Raw genomic sequence first — 22960 nt, 5'->3', positions numbered from 1 at the left:
GAGTAAAATGATTATTGATGAGTAAAAAGACTCTGGTGGCGCTTGTCAGTTGGCTACTTGCATTAAATAGAGGCTTGGTTCGCGCGACCTTTATCTACTGACACTTATGCACACAAATGTGCCTGGCTGTCCAGGGGAAAAAAATAATGAAGAAAGAACAAATGAAATAAATGTCACAATCTGAACATATAAGGTCATAAAAGAAGGAAGTAATTATTTTGAAATGTGAAAATATGTTTCATAAGCTAAAATTTAATATTGGTTTGAAAAAATTATTAAGGTAATATATTAAAACACTGATTTTTTTTCAACTACTTATGTGTATTAAACTACAGATTATCTTGAAATTGTAATATCGTATTCCTGCTTAGGTTTTTGCATTTCAATTTGTTAAGCATAACATTTTCTCCTAAATATTTCAACTACGTATTACATAATTTGTGAACTATACAATTTTATTAAACATAACATTAGTCAAAATAATATATTACGAGACCCAATATTCAAATTCATGACTCAGACCCAACCGCACATTTGGCGCCACTTACACTACCTCCCGAGATGTGAAGGTTTTTGTAGAAGTTTGATTACTACTTCGGTAACAAGAACGCCAAGCTACTGTCTGATTGCCCTGTGAGTGCAAATTTTTTTAAAGGTGCCCCACACGCGAACAAAGCTTAGTCTCTGAAGATAAGAGTGTGATTAGCCAAGACTAGCACTCGCCAAGATAAAATAAAACCAATCGTATATGTCTCTGGCTTAAATCAATGATCTGCTCACAAGTCTTTTTAAATTAAGATGTGGCACCTAAGTTCAGGGTTATCGAAAAATAACATTTTTAACTTGACCAATGAACATGCTTGGTTTTTTCTCCTGGATACGCTGAGTCAGAAAAATAAAAAAGTGAAATAGTGCTGACCCAATCATAAGCTATTCACATCAGTCCAAAAGACGAAAAAACCTCTAATTTTGGTATCGGTCAAAGAACACTCTTAAACTGTACGAATATCTCATTAAAGGATCCTTTAGCGTAAAGGATTCTTAAAAAGAGCATTTTGAAATTGTCAGCCATTTTTTTTACCTTTATATTAGTTGCAAGCATCCTTACAGAATCGCCGATGCAACCTTTTGTGAAAGGACAAGTAGCTCGCCTCCTTCAATGCATCCTTGCAGCATTCGAAAGTTTGTGGCGCTATCTTTAAGTGAAATTGTGACGACAGTCTGTTGCTTAGCCTGCCTACTGCTGCCTGCTACCTTTTTTTATTACTGACATATGATTAACTTATACTGATAAAATAAAAAAAAAATTCCTTTAAAAACGCGTGTGAATATTTTGTAAACGTAAACAAACGAATGCTGAGTAACTATTTCTTTGTGGTGGAAAGCGTCGAAAGAATTGCGAAAAGAACGCGCGATAATGTCGTAGCTCTACATGCGGGTGTTTAATTGAATGCGTGGTCACGTCATTTGTTGTTTTTGTTGTGTGGCAGTGACGACTAGTGGTGGCTTGGTGATTTCCTGAAAGAAGGACTTGAGGTAAAAGAAAAGAATTAGTTTAACGTTTTTTTTTTTTTCCTGTTTTGGGGCATTGTTTTGAGACGGGCGCACGCGGAGGAAGATAACCGGCCGCGCCTGAACTCTACCGGCGGGCATCGCAAGCGCGTGTCGCTGCGCTGAAGTGCGGTGTGGGTGTTGGACGTAGGGAGGGGGGAAGAGGGAAGCCCGCGGAGTCAGCTGTTCGCGACGCCGATCAATAGCGTCGCCGGGGGTACGCCGTAGCACGTGGCGAGCACGTGGTCACGCACATTGTCTTGCGCCCTGCGCCCCACAGCATGTAAGAATTACTTGCAAACCCGTCGCTGAAATAGTTTCTTCAAATGTACACATACATATAACAGCGCAAATCGTACTTAAACCTTCCTATGAGAAACACAAATACAATGGTTATACTGAACAAGCAGTTATTGAGTGCTGTGTCTCCAAAATGATGATGGACATCATCATAGCATATATTTTGTTCTTCCCAAGGAACTGGGTTAGAAACTGTACAGTATTTTACTTGCAGAATTGAAATAAGATATTTTTGCATCTGTTTTCCAAAGACACTCATTGTAACACGTACAAATGAAATTGATATAAATATTTATAACTGTACAAACTACAGCTAAAGTTTAAAATTAGGCTGGAAAACATTTAAATCTGCCCAATTTCGAATCAATTCAGAGCTGTTACAGCAGTTTTCAACTGCAATTACACTGATTCTCAGTAGATTGCAAAGTATGCTGTCTAACAGAGTTATTGGCTGTGTGAAATGTGGCATCAGTCAGGTGTGTTATCTTTGTGATAGCTTCATTGTTAAATAAAATAGTTGGTAAAGTATTTTTGTGTGATATCACAAGTAAAATGTAGTAAAATGCCTATCTCAAAGCTACGAGATGTACAATATTATTGATTTAACTATGTTTATCATGATTTGAAAGAATTAATATTTGATTTTTTATATAACTAATATTAATATCTAGTTTACATTACACAGGAATGAACTGATGTATTCACACCGTTGTATTAGCTACAAAGTAAAAAAATAAATAAACGTTTTCAAGGAGTTCCTTTAGAAACTAGTTGCTAATTAATGTTACAAGTAAGTATTTTACAATTATTATCACACCACTGCGAGACATGCAAAATGTTTGCTGTAGCTTAATGTTAATAATAATTTGTAATACTACGGTCCTTGATTGTTTCATTAAACCGTTAGTTTTGTACAGATACTTCAGTGAAGTATGTTAAACAACTTAAAATGTTCTATTTGTAGATTTGCAGGACAATATCTCAGCAACTAGTTTCTAAAGATAATGTATGTAAGATTCCAAAGGAAATGTATACATTTAAGGAAGTGTTAGTGCGGCGCCTAGGCACTCACCTGCCAATCTCAGAGCGGACATCCTCTGGAACTCCGGCTCCTGTAGCCACTTCCACATGCGGCGGAAGGTCTCGCGGCCCGACTTGAGCTTGGACCACGGCTTGGGGTTGCGCAGCAGGTCGGACAGCGTGCCCTGCGAGCGGCACAGCACGCGCTGCGCGAAGATGGCCTGTGGGATGCTGTAGCGCTTGAGCTCGGCGCTGATGCGCTGCGCCAGCTCCTTCGTGTTGATCTCCTCCACCTCGGCGGAGGCGGCGAGGCCGCCGCTCGACCCGGCCACAGTCTTCACCACCACCTGCTGCTGCTGCTGCGGCGGCGGCGGCTGCTGCTGCGGCGGCGGCGCGAAGCCTGGGGGCGACGGCGACGGCACCACGTGCGGCGAGTGGTGCGGCGACGCCGACGCCGCCGCCAGCTGCGGCAGGCCGTTGAGCGCGCCCAGCGGCGCCGGCTGGAAGGCGGCCGTCACGACGCCGACCCCGGCACCCGGCGGGGAATGCAGCGACGCCGACGGCGGGCTGAGCGCCGGGCTGTGAGGCGCCACGGCGGCAGGTCTCTGCGCGTACGGCGAGTCGTAGCCGCTCGGCGACAGGCTCTTCTGTGGCGAGTGCAGTCCGTTCTGGCTGTAGCCGCTCTGTGGCGACAGCGGCGAGTGCTGCTGCGGCAGCATTCCGCCCAGGTGGCCGGGTGACGAGTAGTGGTGCGGCGGCGACATGCCCATGTAGGGCGACCCCACGCTCATGCCCAGCCCCATGTTGCCCAGTCCGTTGTTCTGCATGACGGTGAAGGAGCCGCTCACGTTGCCAGCGTGGCCGTACGCGAACTTGTCCGACATGGTGGAGATGGGAGGCAGGGGCTGCAGCGGCGTCAACGTCGCGTACGATGAGCTGGGGCTGAACCCAGGCGGTGACATGCGGCCGTTGACGGACGTCAGCGTCTGGTAGGTGGGTTCCGGCTGCAGGCTGCGGAACTCGCCGGCGTCGATCATGCTGGCGACGCTGACAGAGATGGCCGAGGTTGGCGATAGCTTGCCGGGGCTGAGCAGCTCCGAGTCACGAGACTCGTCCTGAGGCTGCACTATCACTGACAGCCCGTCCTGCTTGCCGAGCTCGTCGTCGGGCGACAGCTCGTCGGCGCCCGCCGCCGCCTCTTCCTTCACGAGCACGTGCGCCTCGCCCGAAGCCGACTCTGCGAGCGACTCGTGGGAAGTGGGCACGGAGCCGACGACGGCGCAGCGTGAAATAGAGTCCGCCGGCGACATGCTGCGGCCGGCATGCGTAGACGGCGCGGGCGAATCGACCGCTTCGTCAAGCGGCGCGCGGCCGGCCATTTCCCCCAGGCCGTCCATGGGCGCTGCATGCACTTGCTATCGCTGCGGGGGTGGCGGCGGCGGCGGCGCGGGGGCCCCTTAAGAGTCCACCCCCCGCGGGGCGCGAGTTTACCGTCGGTGAGGCCCGAGACGTGCGAATTCACCGTCCGCTAGCCGGCCATGTTGCGGCGGCGCGCGCATGCGCGGCCAACATGGACGCCTCCGCGAGGCAAGATGGAGGCCGCCTCGCGCGCGTGTCTTCCCTCTGCGGCGACGTGCGTGCGCGCTCACTGTCGTCCCTGCGGCAGCTGTGGGGCCCGGTGCTTCCAGGGCCGCCGCCCCTCGCCACAGCACTCTCCCCCCTCCGGGGCGGGCCTGGCGCGGCAGCTGCCACCCGGTCGCAAACCCTGCCTCGCGGCCAGCACTCACCTCAGGCGCTGTCCTTCGTCGCCGTGGCCCGTCGCACCTCGCACATGGCTCCGAGCTCCGAGCTCCGAGCTCCGAGCTTCGAGCTTCGCCCCCGCGATATTGATCTCCGCGCGCCGCCGACGCCGATAATTTCGATGCGCCCCCTCCGGGAATCAATAATAAAATAGCGAGCGGCGCTCTCGCGCGCCCTGGAGGGGGAAACTCAGCCGGAGGGGGTGGGTGGAGGGGGAGGGGGTTGTTCGATGCGTCACTCGTCGCCCAAGCGCTATGGCGACGCACCCGAAATGTTGGACGCGGCTCGCCACGGATGCACCCGGGATGTACGCACGCAGGTTCCTGGAGCAGCCGGCGCCGGCCTGGCCGCCTCTCAGCCGCGGCGGTGCGCTGAGGCGGCGCACGTAACCGTGAGTACGGCCGCTCTGGTCGGCATGGCCTCGCGCGACGGGCCGAGGGCAGGAACTAGGGCGCTGCCCCCTGCCGCGCAGTGTTCGGCTCGGTGCACTCTGCTGCTCGCTGCACTGCCCTCGGACACAGTCCTGTCTGCGCGGCTACTGCCGGCGCGCCCGCCGCACACGCCAACACCGGTCGCCAAATCTTCCTTCAAACGCTTCTCCGCTCACGTAAAAACTGCCCGAAAAATACTTTTCTTCCGCGAATATTCATCTGTCAAATTTTGTTCTCTCGCCTTCGAAAGTGAGAATAATTTCCGTCACTATTTTATGCACTATTCGTAACGCTAACTAACTGTTGCGTTGAATAAAACTAGACTGATTTTGTTACGTTTTTAAAGCTTTAGATCTTACAGGCGCTGCGAAGAAATCAATACTGCTGCCGACCGCGCGCTAGCTCTATGTAGCTACGTATCTCTGTGTAGGTGTGTGTGAGCGTGTGTGTGTGTGCGCAGGGCCTATTTAAACATCTTCAAATAACACGGTCGCTATTTCATTTCTTTTAACATTTGTAGTCTAAATATTATGTAATAATGCGTGCAAATTTACCAGAGACATGAAATTACCGAACCACTGATGCCTTTGTCATTTAAATTATCACGGCAAAGAGATCAATAGTCCGCCATGTTTGTGTACAAGAATTTCTCATAGATTATACAAACGTTAGTAATAAATTAAAATACATTTTATGCCATATTAACAATTAACCTCGTAATATTTTGACACTATTATTTGTTTCTAATCTATCGCTTTTTATGCCAGTTACACATAGGTATAAAATCATCGAGTGATAAGATTTAAAAGTCCACCATGCTGAATCAAATAAAATTGATTTCTAGCAAAGGCCAGTAAACGATAGTGTACGTTAAGCTACAGAAGAATTATTTGACTGAAAATTTATTTGTAATTTTTTTTTAGACATTTCTGTAGGCAACTTTCAGAGTTGGCATTTAAAACACGTACGTTTAATAAAGACTCCTTATTTGAAAGTCCCCAACATCATAATTATTTTGAGACAAAAATTTTACTACACAGTTGTCAGAGAAATTAAAACAGACATCTTAAAATCTGAACAAACTTTTAACCAACAAAGCTTATAATAAGCCATTATGTGTAAGTAGTATAAGTTATAAGTAACTGGAAATGTTACAATTATTAATCGCATGTAGGTGACTAAACATTTCGTTACACAAGAAACTAACTTAAAGGGAATGTTTTTTTTTTTTTTGTTACAGGAATGAGAGTTTAATTCGGCTGGAGAGTCCACGTCTTTTGGGATAAGGACATCAGTCGAAATAGTTTCCCCATCTTTGAAAAAAATATTGCCCTTCAATAAAGGTAACGTCTCAATGTTAGTATGAAGGATTATAAAAGACAGCATAAAGTTGCAGTTAACTAGATATTTTACAATCTCACATTCTTTGCATTGATTGTTATTGTTTTAGAAACAATGTAAACAATATATAAAATAACGAAACTTTCTCATAGCAAAAAGTTGCTCCTAAGTGCACAAAACATTTTTCTAATAGGTTCTAAGCGGAAGTATTTTAGAGACCAAGAAAAACAAGGTTAACCTGAAACGGAATTTTTTAATATGTTTATAAAATATAGGTTAATCTTTTATAACAAGGAATACAATTTTAATTAGAATATCATAACATATTTTTGATTATTAAACATTTATTTGCTTTCAAAATAAGTTTCCAGCACTAAAAATTTCTCATAGAGTAGGTATATTGCCAAATATTAACGAATTAACAATGTTTACATTTAAAGAGTGAAACTTACATTTTTCATCTTATTACAATTTAAAGGACTTTTAGCTAGTCAATTCAGGTAAATTATAAAATTTATTAAATAAAAATTGTTGGTTTTACAATCCTTAACAAAAATAACAAAATCACAATCAACATTTTACTACTTAAAATAAATTTTGTCTTCTTTATTTTAAATTTCACTACCGTATCTTTAATTGACTATTTTTTCCTTGAACGTTTGATTTTATACATTCTATGTATTCTGAATTAAAGAGCAAACGTGAAATCTAAAATATGAAGGTTTATTTGAAAGGCTGATCAAGAAAGAATTTTTTGAATGGGCACTTTAAACATAGTTATAAAAATTAAAAAATGAATTACAAATATAACATACCAAGAAATATACTTTTTATAATAAATAATTTAAAAATATATTAAAGCCAATGAGTCGCCAATTGACCCAAAATGATTTTTGCCTGAATTAAGCATAGCGATAGACAAACGTTTTAATTAAATTTTAAAATAAAGTAATGTTAAATATAGTATGTGTGAATTTATAAAAAGAACAAAACAATTCTTAAAAAAATTGTGGTGTAAATAAGTTATCTAAATTAGTTCACAACTATTTTAAGAAACGTTTTGCTGGTTCATAGACACTAATTACACCTGTGGAAAAATTTAAACTGCAGACTAAGATTTATAAACACGATTTTGTGTAAATTTTATTTAAACATTGAGGTATAAAAATTAAAAATTTATTTAAAATATATTTGGTTGCCATAATTGTAAGTAGAATAATAATTTTTAAAGGTTTTTTAACATTCTCAAATTATGAAGTTACACAAATTATTTCTTGAATATAATTTGAGCTACAATTTAAAAAAAATCTTTAAATGTTAAAAAATGGTTGTTAGTAATTACTTAAGAAATTAAAAATATACATAAATAGCTTTTTAATACTACTTGCGTAGCAAATGCATTTTGCATTAACATTCACATATTTGCAATTGTATGGCTGCTTTGAAACAGATTAGTAGGAGTAACATAACTTTAGTTTGCCTCAGCTATCTGTGAATCTTCTCCCAAAGTGACTTTGCTTAATTTTAAGATTAAAACAAATTGGTTTTCTCACAAAAATGGATACTTATTACCAATTGTTTTAGAGAAACTTAAAACGCTTTGTTGTGCCCGTAAGACCGTTTTATTTAATGATTAGAGATATAGTGCTTATTACAGTGTATGACCACTTTAAATGCAATGAATGGTCACAGCAAAGGTTGTGAACCACCACGTGAATTTCAGCTCAATGATTTCTAGCGATGTTATTTTTTTTTTTTGCGTTTGTTCGGGAAGTTTTTAATACAGGAAATAATAACTTTCATATTATAGCACAAATATCTCTTACGAATAATTAACACCAAACGTTCTATAAATATAAAATATTTTCAGTAAATAGTTAAAAAAATTAATATGTCCACAGGTATGAACATGAGAGCTGACATTGCTCCCTTGCTGACGTATGCAGGTTCAAACAATTTTATTCACCGAACTGATGTCTAAATCTGGAACACCTACAAGGAGGGAGATGGGTGGGTATTTCCCCCCTCGAAATCCTCGAAATCATAAAACAATTATAATTCCCACTAATCAAATATACACACTACGTCACAGGCAGAGAAGACACAACCCACAAAGCTATCTTATCATAATTTCTATAAAAACGAAAATAAAACAAGTAATAATAAATTGTAGTGCACATATTCGTATGTTTGTTATTTTGTACTGCGTGTATTTGCGCGAGTGTGTACGCCTAAGCTTCAAAGTTTGGATGGTAGCACATATCACAGTTAATCACCTAAAACGTGTTTCTTAAAATTTTAAACTTTTCTTCCGTTGATTTTATGTATAACATTTAAAACACAGTATATTTACATATAACAAACTTTAATATCCTTTTGAACGCTAGTTGAGTAGACTGTAATGAAAATGAAAATACTGTATATAACAATTGATTTGTTTATTAGCGTAGCTTTCAGCCCTTTGCATAGTACTGCAGTATTATTTTACTGATAGATTTAGAAAAATAATATTAAAACTTTACAAACACTTACCCATGAAAAACTTTAAAAACGTCGTGGTTACTTAGAGAAATTAATGATTTATATTTGAAATTTTTATATGAGCTTGTAACACATGTCATAAATATTCAAATTTCAGAAAAAACATTGCTTTTATATATTTATATTTAAAATTGTAAAAAATATCGAAAGTTTGATTTAAAAATATAACGAAGTTGAAGGTCTTCTTAACCATTAAGAGATAAACAATACACTAAATATTTATTGATTGCTGAAGCAAAATTGTTTTATAATTATTGATTGATGTCAGAACTTTTATACGATCACTTACTCGTGCTTACTTTTGTTATTTTAAATCATATAACAGAAGAAAACACGTTTTATTTCCATGAATAATGTATGTCCTTTATTTATTGATATTTCATTTATATAACGGTTCAGATTGCCAGAGCATTGTGATAGAGGCTGGAAGAATGCTAGTTCAAGGTCACCACGGACTCATTTCTTTACTAAGCCAAGCTGTTATTACTTTTTCTACCAAAAATATGTTTTTAAACCATATTAGAGTTATTTGGTAAACTTTTAACAGATAATTGTGGAACGTGAATGATTATCCCTTTTGCCGAAGGAAAAGTCTGGCTTATGAAATTATCTTTCAGTCTGTATGTTGTGTGTGGTTCTAAATATTTAAATGTGAACATTTTGTGTGTGATTGTCTGTCTCATAGTTAAATTTTCTCCCTTTTAACTGATTTCAGTAAAAACAGCTATATTGAAAAGGGGTTTTCAACTAAGACTTGACTTAAATTTATTTAGTTAAAATCTGTTTTCAGATATCAGATCTTTACTTAGACTTTCAATGACATATTCTACAATCAGTTAAAAACACCCACTGAATCATACAAATTTAAATGAAACATAATATTTTAGATTATTCTTAAAATAAAGTAAAAATTTCATCGTTAAATTAAAGTTTTCGTCTAATTTTTTTATTAAGTACGATATTTTAACCTTCTTTTTAAACGTTTTTACTGTAATTTTGTATTTCGTTATTTTAAATAATGTTTTGATTACAAAAGCCCTAAAAACATTAACACGCTATACATCCCAAAAATATGCATTGCATTAAGAAAAATAAAAAAACTAAAAACTTTAAATTTGACATTTATTTTAAAGTTAATAATTGTTTTTAATGATTTAAACCAATAGTAATGTTAAGATTGTTTATAATGCTGAACTCCTCAACCCAAAAGATTTATACGAAATTCGATGCTTGGCTCAATTTTCATTACTTACCAAAATTAATTAATATTGGTTAAGACTGTTTACACAATTAATTTGCCATACTTAATACTTAATACCTACAAAACTATACATCCTGTAAAGTTTTATATGATAATTTTAACATTAATTGTTAATACTTTAGAAAGATATAATGAATTATTTCTATGAATCATGAATCATGTGTACTAATAACGTTTTATTTTTCTGTGATCACATTACTTGAGAGTTTAATTTTAACTTGGATTTTCCTCATCTTTCAATATTTTTTACTAGCAAAAGTTACATTTTTTGGATTTAAGATGAGGTCACTAGAACCCATGCATGCCCTATTAAACTTGATTTGCAGTAACTCCGAGCACTGTAAAACATAGAAAAATACTGTTTTTTTAATTGACAGAATTTTTAACATTAACATAAAGTTGTAATTATTTACTAGCTAATGTTAATATACAATAAAAACCTATCATTTCAATGTTTATTAAATATTAGTAATTTGTTTACTTAATAACATAATATATATTAACTTGTATAATTTTCGAAAATTTAAATAATTTTTTAATATTCATTTAGCAGTTTAAAATTTTCCCAAAAATTAAAAATTATTTCAATTTAAAATTTTTTTATTTTCTTTATTCAGTAAGTGTCCAAAAATGGTAAAATTTGAGATTTTACATTGTAAGTGTAGTTATGAGTGTTAAATATGATTTAGAGCTAAATATAAAAATTGTGCTTATTCAGTGATTATTAGAATTCAAGGAAAATGGCAACAAATTTAATGCTTTTTTGTAAGCTTCACAATCTCTGTTTTTAAAATACAATACACTGTTAATATTTTTGTGATATTTAAATAATATCCAGGTTTGGTTTTGGGTTTTAAAGTTAGTGAATGTGAGTTTATAAGTTTTAGTATTGAATGAGAAACTAGTTCTCAACAATTATATTCATCACAGTTGAAATTAAGAGTAAAATATAAATATATTTGTAATCGAATATCAAATATAAAAAAAATGTTTAGTAAATTACGTGTACTTTATATAAATAATGAAACTAATAATTCAGGATACTTAAAATACATACGAAAATTCTCACAGATTAATATATTCTTCACACGATTTAGAACAAAAAAGATGTATGTAACTTCTTTAATTAATCTTCCTACACTTTGTTAACTTTGATTTATTTTATAAAAAGTTAAAATAGTAAATTATTTCATAGAAATATATTTCTGTGTTGCTGTGAATAATACAATAAAAAGAATGTATCGTGGTTTTTAGTAATATTGATATTTTGATAAAAAGACCGTTAAAGATAGTAAAATAATAATTGTATATAATTTGTTTAAGTTACTTGTTTTCAGTAAAATACTTTGTAAAACGTAGACAATGATTCGCGTTAACCTTAAAAAATAATTGGAATTATAAGATTGTAATTAAACTTTTTTACCAATAATTTTAAGTTAAATTATGTAGGATATTATCACTGTTGCTAAAGTGAGTTATAATTTGCTACAATTATTTATACTTCCTCTCCGTGTGATAATATTGGTATTAAAAAGAATTTGTTTAAAATAATAGTTTTTACTCAGATCTGATAAAGTCTCAAATCCTAAGAGTTTTTAAACTGAAATCGGTTTACTAAAATATTTAAATTGCAGATAGTTTTTAAAATGTATTTTCAAGCAATGGATTTTTCTCAAGTTAGTACATTCAATTAGTGTTATTGTAAAAAAAAGCCATCAATGCATGATGACTGTCATTCAAGCAGGGAATCAAAATTATAATTTTTGTTTCGGAGTGTTTTGCATAATATGTAATAAAGACGCTTAAGGAGTTTGTCTATGTGTTCTGGCCAAACTAACTAAACTAAGAAATTTTAAACAAGAATCTTCAATAACATTTAAATGCTGTTTAGGTCAACTTTAACACCTACTTACCAGTTCTCAAATATACTAAGAGCCAGAAGTGATATTTTTACTACCAATATTTTCCTTTCAAAATTGGGATGAAATTATGATTTTCTACTAAAGCGTAACAAATGTCTTTCAGTGAGGTTCAAATCGTCCTTAGACTATTAAGTATCCAGGCAGCCTCCAAAACACCGCGAGACTGATGAGTGTTATGTTATTGTAACTGGCAACAAAAACTTAACTACTCAACATAGTGTTACAAGCGAAGTTAACTAAGGGCCATTGTTTCATCTATGTCAACGTGTTGAGTCCAAAACAATAATTGAAGAATGCTTGTAACTTACATTTCATGTGCAGTAATTTATAAGTCGAAACTGACATGTTATGGAGTAAGTGAAAAAACCACGTTCTGAATATTCAGTTTATATAAATAAGTTCATTTTAGCCAGAGCACAGCTTTATTACTCCTAAAACCTTAGGCCAGTACACGTATATTATATTTACTCCAAGGGTACATATGTAAATTCTATGCGAGTTATTAAACAATTTAAGAATACACGAAGCTACGCGACGCATTTATATGGAGGTTGACTAGGATATTTGATAATCAAAGGACTTTGATACTGCAGTGTCATATTACTTCCCATAGTATCCACACCATTTTCATTACCTACTATACAAATATAGATCAATGATTATATAGGCCTATACGTTACGCACGTCTTTCAATGCCTTCATTAAAGCATGATCGAAACTAACACGTCCAAAATGTGGCAGAAATTTTAGCTCGTGAACATTATACTCAACAAGATTTATGACAATAATCAGATTGAAAGATACAATTTGTCTCGTACATGGTAACCGCTGAGTTGCTTTTCCAAAAGTTGTGTCATCATGCAACACACGCACAACCCAATGTAAGCGCTCCTACTAAACGGGCGTGCTTCTCGTGCAAGCAACGAATAGGCCACAAACGATGCCGCTAGGATTACACAGCTCCACATCATAATCAAGGGCCTGCCCTACCACCTACATATGACGAACTCCCTATACAAGAAACATCCAGTGCAATGAAATAATTGTACGAAGACGGACAACAAAGTAGTACTTCTTGGCCCCGCCGCACGTGTAACACTATCTACTAAAGTACTGAAAACTTTACACGTCGTCTAACGCCAAGAATTTTTGCAAATGTTGGTTAGAGCTTTAAATATTTGTCTACATTTTAAACATCAAATGTTGTTTCCGTTTTTAATAAGACATTTACGTAAAGTGGTTTACGTTTTTATCGTACTGTTATTGGCAAGTTAGTTTTTCACTTCGCTAAAAAGAACCAGTTTATTCTGTCTCCCGCTACACTAGTTGCTTTTGCCGCCGCCTGAGAGCGGGGGTGATAAGGGGGTGGTATGACGTCGTCAAGGTAAAAAGGTACTGAAGTGAGGAGTGTCATTTGACCCGTGCGCGAGGTTGACGCCGCGGCATGCACACTCTCGTTCGACCAACGGTTTACGCCGCAATAATTGCATTGTGCTGCGACTAACTGGGCGGCCGGCAATAGTGGAAGCTGGCGCGCCCTGGCTACGGACGTCTGCAGGAGGGCATAGCTTGCCATTGACATGCCTGCAAGGGCATTTGGTTTATGGCAAACGACCAGGTTCAAGTACTTGGTTAATTTACGTCAGATTCTGCAGAAAACTGCAAAATACAAGTAAGTGAAGCCAGTAGATTTTTTTAAGCTGCCTTTGAAACGTGCGTGCTACTGTCAGCTGACGAGGTGTTCCCATACGACTTTTCGCGAGACACGCGTTACTTTACGATCGCTTAAGCGATATCTACATTTTAGCGTTTTAATACAAGCAAATGGTAGTTTCATGTTGCTAAAAATTAATTCTTACTGTTTTTATAGAAGACTAAATGTGCCACACTTTGACCTCAACTGCAGATCTATAAGTCCTATAGTTCTCGAGTACAGCACTTCAAAAATTGATAACTTTTTTTGCAAAACAGGTGGAATTTTTAATTTTGCGTCAAATTTCGAGCCATATATTAGGGAACATACTGATGCTACGACGAATATTGTCAGAAGTGAAGTTGTAGCGAAAGTATTTATCTTTAATTCTAGCACAAATGATGCCTGTAGACACCGTAGATAACTCATACTTTGAAAAATATAAAAAAAAATATATAGGAAAATGGATTTTGGGATGATTTCATCTGAACCCTTTCCATTACTAGAAAACTTCGCGGTGTTTTACTAAATAACTACATTTGTGTTTCACATGTTAGAATATAATTATTATAGTGAAAACATATCAATGAATATTTACATAATTACGTACAAAAATGTGAGAGAGTCTTTACTACCCGCCAGAGATGTGTAACATATTACCTCGGTAACGAGAAAATACACTAATAATACGAAACTCGGACAAATAAATGTAATGTAAAATTATTTAAAATAGCGCCGAACGTAATACATATTGCAAATTTTTTTTAACTCCATTTCTGGACGCAAATCACACATAGTTCCTACACCCGCCGCTACGATTCGCTGCCGGAGTAGCTACGTTATATATTGAATGATTTGATTCGCAGACCGAAATATTAAACTATTTAATGAAATGGCTCCGACAAAAGTGAAAAAGACTTGAAAAAATACTAAATCTCGGCTTGGGACCTGATTTTCGACAAAGTATTTTATTAGAATACTGTTCATCTTGTTAACAGTCATTAAACTTTTAAGAATATAAAGTTTATATTTCTATTTGTGAACTTTGGTTCACGCCATCCGTCAATATGGCAGCTCCACGGTTACACATTTCCATTCCATGTGACTTCCATTCCATTCATGAAATTACTTCTACAATTTGTCGTACACTTAGAGCTAAGGTGTTTCACATCAAAATTTTTGGTTAACAAGGTCTTGTTCGGCTGCTCTTGGGTACAGAAGGGCCTTGCATTCCATAAGCCCCTGGTTGCGGCTCTATTTCGGGGACATTTGTAAGAAAGAAATTCCTGAAAAAGAGTGTGAGATGATTGAATTTTAAGGGTTGATTGCAGGTGCAACTGGTACACAGTTTATTAAGTTTACCTTGAACTGGTGGCTGATGTTTGTTATCTAATTCTTCTTCCTCTTCGAGATCATAGCGATGTACATTGCTGCAGGATGCTTCACACGGTTCACACATGTTAGAGCAGTACAGCCCAGCATTCTTGCACCTGCACATTGCCGTTGCACACCCCTTTTTTTTGCACTTGCATGCAATCAGTTGAAGGAGCTTGTCAGGTGCAGGAGCCTGGTTAGTAGTAATGGGCTGTAGGTCGTTGCTTGTACGTCTCCAAAAAAAACTTTTCCGGCTCCTCCCATGGAACTGACTGGCTCATCCAGAGCTGCATTCGCACATAAACGTGCTGAAAATGTTGATGTGCTGCACCTCTGGTTGGGGGTAAGATGGCATATTTGAAGAGAATGCATGAGCTACAGCCTTATAACATTTGTACCGCAGCCCTCGTTGGTACATGCTTGTCCCCACTGTTCAAGACAGCTGTAAATGTCTCGCCAGCTGTGAAGATGGTCTCGACATGAATGACTTTGTAATGTTTTTTGAAGGACACCAATCGAAGGATGAGGTTGGGGTTTTCTCCTTTCCTTAGTGGAACAAGTCGGATGTAATATATGAGGTGCTGTCGTTGATTATATTACTCTAAGAACGTTAGGTAAACATAGATTTTTCACAAAACATAACCAAATTTGGCTCCTAAAATCGCTATATTATGTCACGAAAATACTTATCTAATGCAATGCACACGAACTGAATTATTTTTAAGTGGTAGCTATTAATACCGCAAATACACAAATATGAATATACAATTAACTAGTGTCTTTAAAGAATCAACTGTTACATGAAAACACACATGGGCACACGAAAAATACAAAACATGAATTTTAATATGTAAACATAAACTTTTACTGTGGTCTCCTGATATCTAAACATTTGAGGCGCTACACATTATTAAATAGTTATGCATACTTTTTAATAATTTTAAAAAACATTAGACAGGCATGTGCCAAATAACGATGTTTAGACGAGTGCGTTTTAAAAAAAATCAAGGACTCTATTATGACGATGTAACATTTGTGATTCACACCTTTTCATAAAAAAAACATTTGTAAAATTGTTTCCTCTAAACTAAAAAGTTGTACGAGTCAAAAAAAGCACATGATAAAGTAAAATCACAGTTTGTTCACAAGTCATATTATTAAAAAATATTTATAATATAGCTCTGAAAGTGACTGACATTCGGATGTTTGTATAGACGAATCGTTTGTGTTCATTAATTTTCAAAGTCTTCACTTCCTCGAGATCGACAACCTGGCGTGTATACATACAAGAGAATGAGTTGAAGGACACTTCAGGGGTTCCTCCCACACATTTTTCCGTAATTTGGACTACTCAATATATGATTAAAATAATAACTTGAATGCTTATTATAATTTACTATGATAATATATGATATATTAAAATAAAATGTATTTCAATACCAATGACTATGATTGGCATAGCAAACTGAAAAATAATGGTCTACATTTTTGAAGTAGTTTTTAAGTCATGGAAATTGTTTAGATCAAATCATTCCAAAATCGAATTTTCTGATATTTTATTTATTTCTTGTTGCAAATTTTAAATCAACCATTTAGTCTACATATGTAGCGTAGTTATGTTCTACAATTAAAGTTAAATAGAATTGTTACAACTTCACTCTTGACGATTTTCCTCTTAGGATCAGTATGTTCCCCAATAATAGGCTCAAAATTTGACTCAAAACTTAAAATTTCACTTTTGGGAAAAAATTACCAATGTTTGAAGTGCTGTATCTCGAGAACTATGGAAAATACTAAGATGCAGATGAACTCAAATTGTGGTACATTTTGTCGTCTTTAAAAACGGTAGGAGTGAGTTTTTCGCTACCACATATTATGTTGAAATTATAAGCAAAAATCAAAAAGTATAAAACCTTCGCTGTTTTCTTCCAAATATCTCAAAACTCACCAGTAAATTTTGTTTGATAACTCTATATTTGGATTCAGCACCACAAAAAACATAGTGAATGATAATAACACCGACTACTTTTTTTTTTTTTTTTGAAATGAGAGGCCGTTTTCTGAAACCGATTGCCTGAGTTATTTCACAAGAGGAATCCTCCCTCGTTCTGTATAGAAAGAAATATTATTTTTGTATATGTGGCCAAACCGAAAATGAACGCAAAAAAATCATCCCATTTTTAGGAATGTTGTGGATAAGGTGCGAGTTTTAACGGAGAACTGAATATCTTTTCTTTTTAAAGACCCTGGTTGTATAAGCAGAATTTTTGTAACATGTGTAAAATAGTTGTAATAACTTTAAGCGCATTACCAATTTTCTTTGGAAGACCAAAAGCTTTCATCAATTTTTTAAAAACCAAATTATTGAATTTTAACATTGGTAAATTCGCACAAAAATGTACTTGTAAAATATAATTATATATTTAATATTTACCTTTTTAATGTTTGGGCAGTTTTTTTAACTTGGTATCCTAAGATCATTATACCCAAAGATCAGGAATTTCTCTGTCACGACATTAATTATTGCAATGAAAATGTTTAGTTTTGTTCTTATTAGAAATTTCCTTCAATTTTTTTTATTAAATTAAACAGTCTGTTTTCTGGACAACTGTTGCATAAAACAGCGTTTGCAGTAGTGCAAAAAAAATATTTCACGTGAAATCAACCAGTAAAATTTGGCACTCCCATACTGGTGTTCAAGTTGTTGTGGCTTACTCAAAGTATGAGAAGCTGCCACAACTAAACATGCCTATATAAGATTAAGCCATTTTAGAATGCTCATGTGTCGATAACAAGGTGACATCCTTTGGCAGGTTACATGTGATAGTTAAATCATTTCTTGTCCTTTTTTTTTTTTTTTTTTTTTAATAATCGGCCAAGACTCATCAAGAACTCGTCGGGAGCACTGAAGTGCAATTATGAACTTGAATCAGATATATATGTTCTTCAAGTTCCTCTTCTATTTTACTGTAAATGAATTGGCGAAGTAATCAAGGCTCCAAGTGAAGGTTCATCATAAAGTAAATACCTAAGTTGTTCATTGAACTCATTCATGGAGTAACACTTTGCAAAACGCCTTTTTAAACAATAATTGTGTTTGAGTAATTTTAGAACATACAGAGAAGGTGCTGGAAATGCCCTGGTAAAAACTTTCCTAGGTATGTTGCTGTCACATGGTACTATACTTGTCGATCACTCATTATCTGTTCACATGTTACACGGACTTTCTTTTAAATGTCCTTACCTCTTTAAAACTTTTTAAATACATTATAGCAAGAAATTCTACTTTATAAGAGTATAATATGATTATGTTCAGGTGATGAGCGTCTCAGCAATAAGTATCTTAAAATTACTAAATACCAGAAGTATTTATGAAATACTGAAAAGAATATGCTTTATTGTACTATCATCTATAAAGTTATGAAATTAATATTTTTAATATATTAAAATTAAAATAGTGTTTGTTCATTTATATTTGCAGTTAATGTAATTAAATACATTTTTTAGGTGGTTATAAGAAATTATTTATTAAATTAATATCTTTTAAAGTTTATATCGGGAGAAGTTATATGCAAAATTTTAACTGAATTCGCAAAGTATAAAGGTTTTAATATAAATATTTCAGAACATTAACTTTAAAATTAAAACACGTACATATATCATAAAACATTTTCAAGCAAAAAATTATTTTTTATGTTGTAATATCACAGCATTACAGAGTACTGAAACTGTGTATACTTGGTTTGTTTACGCTTTCAATCGCCGTCGCCTAGCGACGAACGTCATCAAGTGCTTTGCTGACAGTCGTTGAATATTTGTTTACACAGTGTTGTGGCTTTAAACGTAATTTAAAGACATTTAAAAGACGTTGCCGCTAAAATATGGGTTTAGATTATTATTTTATTGAAATTTCTACTCGTTAAATTCCGTTTTCATTTGATTTCTTGGACAGTGCCTTTTGACTGGCTGCGGCTTGTCGGCGCCTCTAACGAAGAGCCCGGCGCCAGGAATCATGGGAAAAAGAACGTTTTAGACCGTTTGTCTTCTTGCAGCTTCCTGTCAGAAGTTTCTGACGGAAGCGAATTTCACAGTTTAAATTGCGTGTGCGCGCGCTATTGTACTAAAGTGTCGGTACGCGATATCACCACGAACAAAGTGTGATATAAGTTATCGCTCAACTCACCTGCAACCACCTACTGGGAGTAGGGGAGCGAGGGGCTTGTTGTAACAGGGGTAAGTAGTAACAGGCTCTTTTCACTAGGATCTTAAACTTTATTAGCGTATTTCTTTGACTCGATTTGACCTATAAACCGCGCCGCATCATGTTGCCATAGCCAGTGTCCCGCCGGCCGGCGCAGTGAGCGGAAGTGTGCACGCGCTTCATTTTTGCCAGATAATGTAAAATTGTACTGTCGTAAAATTTTCGTTTGCGTTATTATTATCGACTAATTTCAAACTTTCTATATCTTATTTACATTCAAATTTATCTATCTCTTATAATGTGTAACAGTTTTTAAGATTGCTAAATTGTTTAAATAGTTATCTTGATAAATGTTAAAAATCATACCATGGGGTTAGTTGTAACAAAATCCCGAGGCTTGTTGTAACGTGTTACAACATGCCCCAAGTTATGATGGAGATACCTACTTTTTTTTTCCTTTCTTCTAGAATGAGGGTGTATAAAAGAAAGTCAGAGCGGGCAACACAAAGCCAAGAAGTGTACAAGTTAGCGGCAGCTGAAGTTTTAGAAAAAAAATGCAGTATTCGGAAAGTTGGTATTGTCTGGTATGTGGTGAAGTTTCCACAAATTCAAATAAAGAAGATTGGGTCGAGTGTATCATTTGTAAGATGTGGGCACATGTAGGATGTGTTACAGGAGACACTCTATCTTTTATTTGTATTAATTGTAGCTCATATGAAGACTGAATTTAATTATAATGAAACCAACCAAATGATGATTCTTATATAAGTGCAATACTTTGTCAGAAATATATTAAAAAGAGATAATTACGAAGCATACCTTAGATATAAATAATTTAATTACTTACTGTGATTTAAAAGTGCCTTAATGATTATGAGTAGTGTTTAAATAAATAAAACTGTTAATTACTTACTTTTTAGGTGTTGATTACTTAAAAAGTGTATTTAATTTGATTTTTGATAAGAATTACATAATACCTACTTTAGAAAGATGTCAATTTTGTTAAAAATAAACAAAGAATAAATGACTAGACGTATTTTTTTTTTGTTTTTTTTTTGTCGTTACTACTTGCCCCGGTAGAAATTACAACTTGCCCCAAGAACGAGGTAAGTTGTAACACCTCACTTCTAGAAAATAATTGATTGTAAAATAATGACCAATAGTTATGGTATTATTTTTACTTGATTTGGTAGAGGAAGAGTTACAGCATCCATCCATCTTTATTTAGTAGCAATTTAATCAATGGATCTCAAGATATGTTAGTTTTCATGAAAACTGTTACAACAAGCCCCTCGCTCTCCTACATCTGTGTGTGGTCCAGAGACAGCTTCAGGCAGGCCATATTGAGAAAATTCGTTAGTCACAAATTCTAGTGACGCCTACCAAATTTAGGCCTAATTACATTATCAGTCAAGAGTAATTTTATGTTTATTGTTCATCCTAAAGTACAAGCTACTATTTTGCGCCCGAGGCCAATATTTCTTTAAAACATACATATATTCAGACAAGCACGAACATCCATAGGCGAAAAGTCCTGTAAGTACTGTCTAGTGAATCGATTTGAACTAGTCATAAACTTTTAAATAAAAAACCTGATATATTTAATTCGTCATAAACTGTGAAATTTACAAAGTGAAAAATATAAACTTTCGGTGTAATTTGTGCCCAACGTATTTGAAGATATGAAGTATTATTACATATTTGTTCTATCTATCTGCCAAGTTAAATTCCTTGAATATGTTGCAGATTTGTCTTTGGTTAATTTAAATAACATTTTTTTTAAAGTATCAGAAAATAAAATTTTGGCAATTATTTTACAATATAAAATTTGTTGTCTTTGTATGTTTATCTACCCCTTACACAGTCACATCGTACAGGTTATTTATTTTCATGTTCACAGTTTATTTTATTTATTGCTCAATCTTAAGTTCTGAGTGTTTCTTGTACACTATACAGATAGTGTACTTGCAGAAATAATTATTCACAGAAGTGTGAACCAAGTGTTGCCAATTAAGGTAGGGTATATCTATTCTGTGTGTGGCATCACAAAGTTGTTACGGAATATGTCTTTATGTATTAGTGCTTGCAATAATTTTTTTAAAATCAGATTTCCTAAAAATAATTTAAAGATGTATTGCTCTTTCATTAAATATTTCATCAAATAAAAAGTTTGTGATTTATTATATCATAGAATGAATAACTACAGTTGCACGAGCATACACAAATTCATAAAACCTTTTTACAGATCCACAAGATGATAGTAATTTAAAATTATAACTCATAAAACTACTTTTTAGAAAATTTTATTAATACTATTTAAAATAAATAATTGTATTATATCTTACTTAAAAATATGTAGATCCTTCCAATTCTCGAATGTTTTTTTGGTATAAATCTGAAAAGTTATTAAAACCAAATAAAGCTATAAAACGCTCGAAATAAGTAATAATATTATGTATTTTATTAGCCTCAAGCACGTGCATAAGTAATTGACACGTTTTCCCTAATTCGATTGACCATCTGTAAGGCTTACATAAATGGAATTTGGATAAAATAAGTTTTTTTAGTAATGTTTTATTTTTTGACGAAAGATATTTGATTTATAATAGACAAACCTTATGTTTAGAGTCAAAATATAATCTAATATAATAATATAATCTAATAATAATGTAATCGCTCTTTAGACGTAAATAAGGTATACCTGCGCTAGCGATTTTACCCTTGTAAATGGCGGCTATATGCAAGAGAAACCTTTTCCCTAATTGGCTAGGCCATTCAAGACGCGAATAGCTATGATTTGTGTGCTGATATGTAGGTACCTGAAACAGAACCAGCCAACCACGAAACACAAACATGCTAAGTTTTAACACACAGTTGGCCTGTAAATGTTTTCACGAAGAGTCCATGGCCCTACTTAGTATGTTTTAAATACGTTGTTTCCAGGATAACTTTAAACGAACGGTTTGTATAAAGTACCTAACTTACGAGAGATTTTTGGGATTTATTTTAGAAAGAAAAGAATTATTTATACGTTTATAGATATAATTTACTTATTTAATAAAATGTTCTTTACATCTTTCCATAAATATATTAAAAATGATTTAAGTTTAATTTTAACAATTGTTTTGGGGGATAATGATCTAACTAGGACTACATTAACTTATGAGCCATATCATTATGATAAAAAAATTAAAAAAAAAAATATTAACTTGTTTATAGAGAAGCTACATTATTAGCTCTATTTTGTTTAAACTAATACTTAAAAACTATTTTTATTCCCTGGAATGTAATAGAATGAGGTAATTGGCAACTTTTGAATGATTAATTTTATTTTTGTACTATTGGTAATCACCAAACTAAATATTAATTTCGTTTATATAGTTTGTTTAGGATTTTCGAATTCTAGCACTCAGCTGGTCTGTATATAGACTGGGTTGGCCGTAGGAAGCGGTCAGTTGCGAGTTGTCTTTCATCTGAGGAGGGAATATCGCTCCAATCACTTGGGACCAAACGCATGTTTAAAAG

The 22960-nt window shown here is 35.6% G+C and overlaps 1 protein-coding gene across 1 annotated transcript; it reads right to left on the bottom strand.

Moving 5' to 3' along the window:
* Positions 1–1750: 1750 nt before the first annotated feature.
* On the bottom strand, positions 1751–4268 carry LOC134528908 (one cut domain family member 2). Its single transcript, XM_063362573.1, has 2 exons — positions 2924–4268; positions 1751–1818 (listed from the first exon to the last, which is right to left on the bottom strand). The coding sequence occupies exons 1-2, from the start codon at positions 4266–4268 to the stop codon at positions 1751–1753; spliced, it is 1413 nt and encodes a 470-aa protein (XP_063218643.1).
* Between the last annotated feature and the right edge of the window lie 18692 nt (positions 4269–22960).

The sequence above is a fragment of the Bacillus rossius genome, chromosome 2 (genome assembly GCF_032445375.1).
Source record: "Bacillus rossius redtenbacheri isolate Brsri chromosome 2, Brsri_v3, whole genome shotgun sequence".
Classification (NCBI taxonomy): Eukaryota; Metazoa; Arthropoda; class Insecta; order Phasmatodea; family Bacillidae; genus Bacillus; species Bacillus rossius.
The sequence above is the reverse complement of the archived record's forward strand: the minus strand, read 5'-3'. Positions and strand labels throughout refer to the sequence as shown.

Coding starts and splice junctions, on each gene's coding strand:
- LOC134528908 (XM_063362573.1), bottom strand. CDS start 4,268: ATGGACGGCCTGGGGGAAATGGCCGGCCGCGCGCCGCTTGACGAAGCG. Junction 1,819..2,923: donor GTCCGCTCTGAGATTGGCAG/GTGAGTGCCTAG, acceptor TGTGGGGCGCAG/GGCGCAAGACAATGTGCGTG.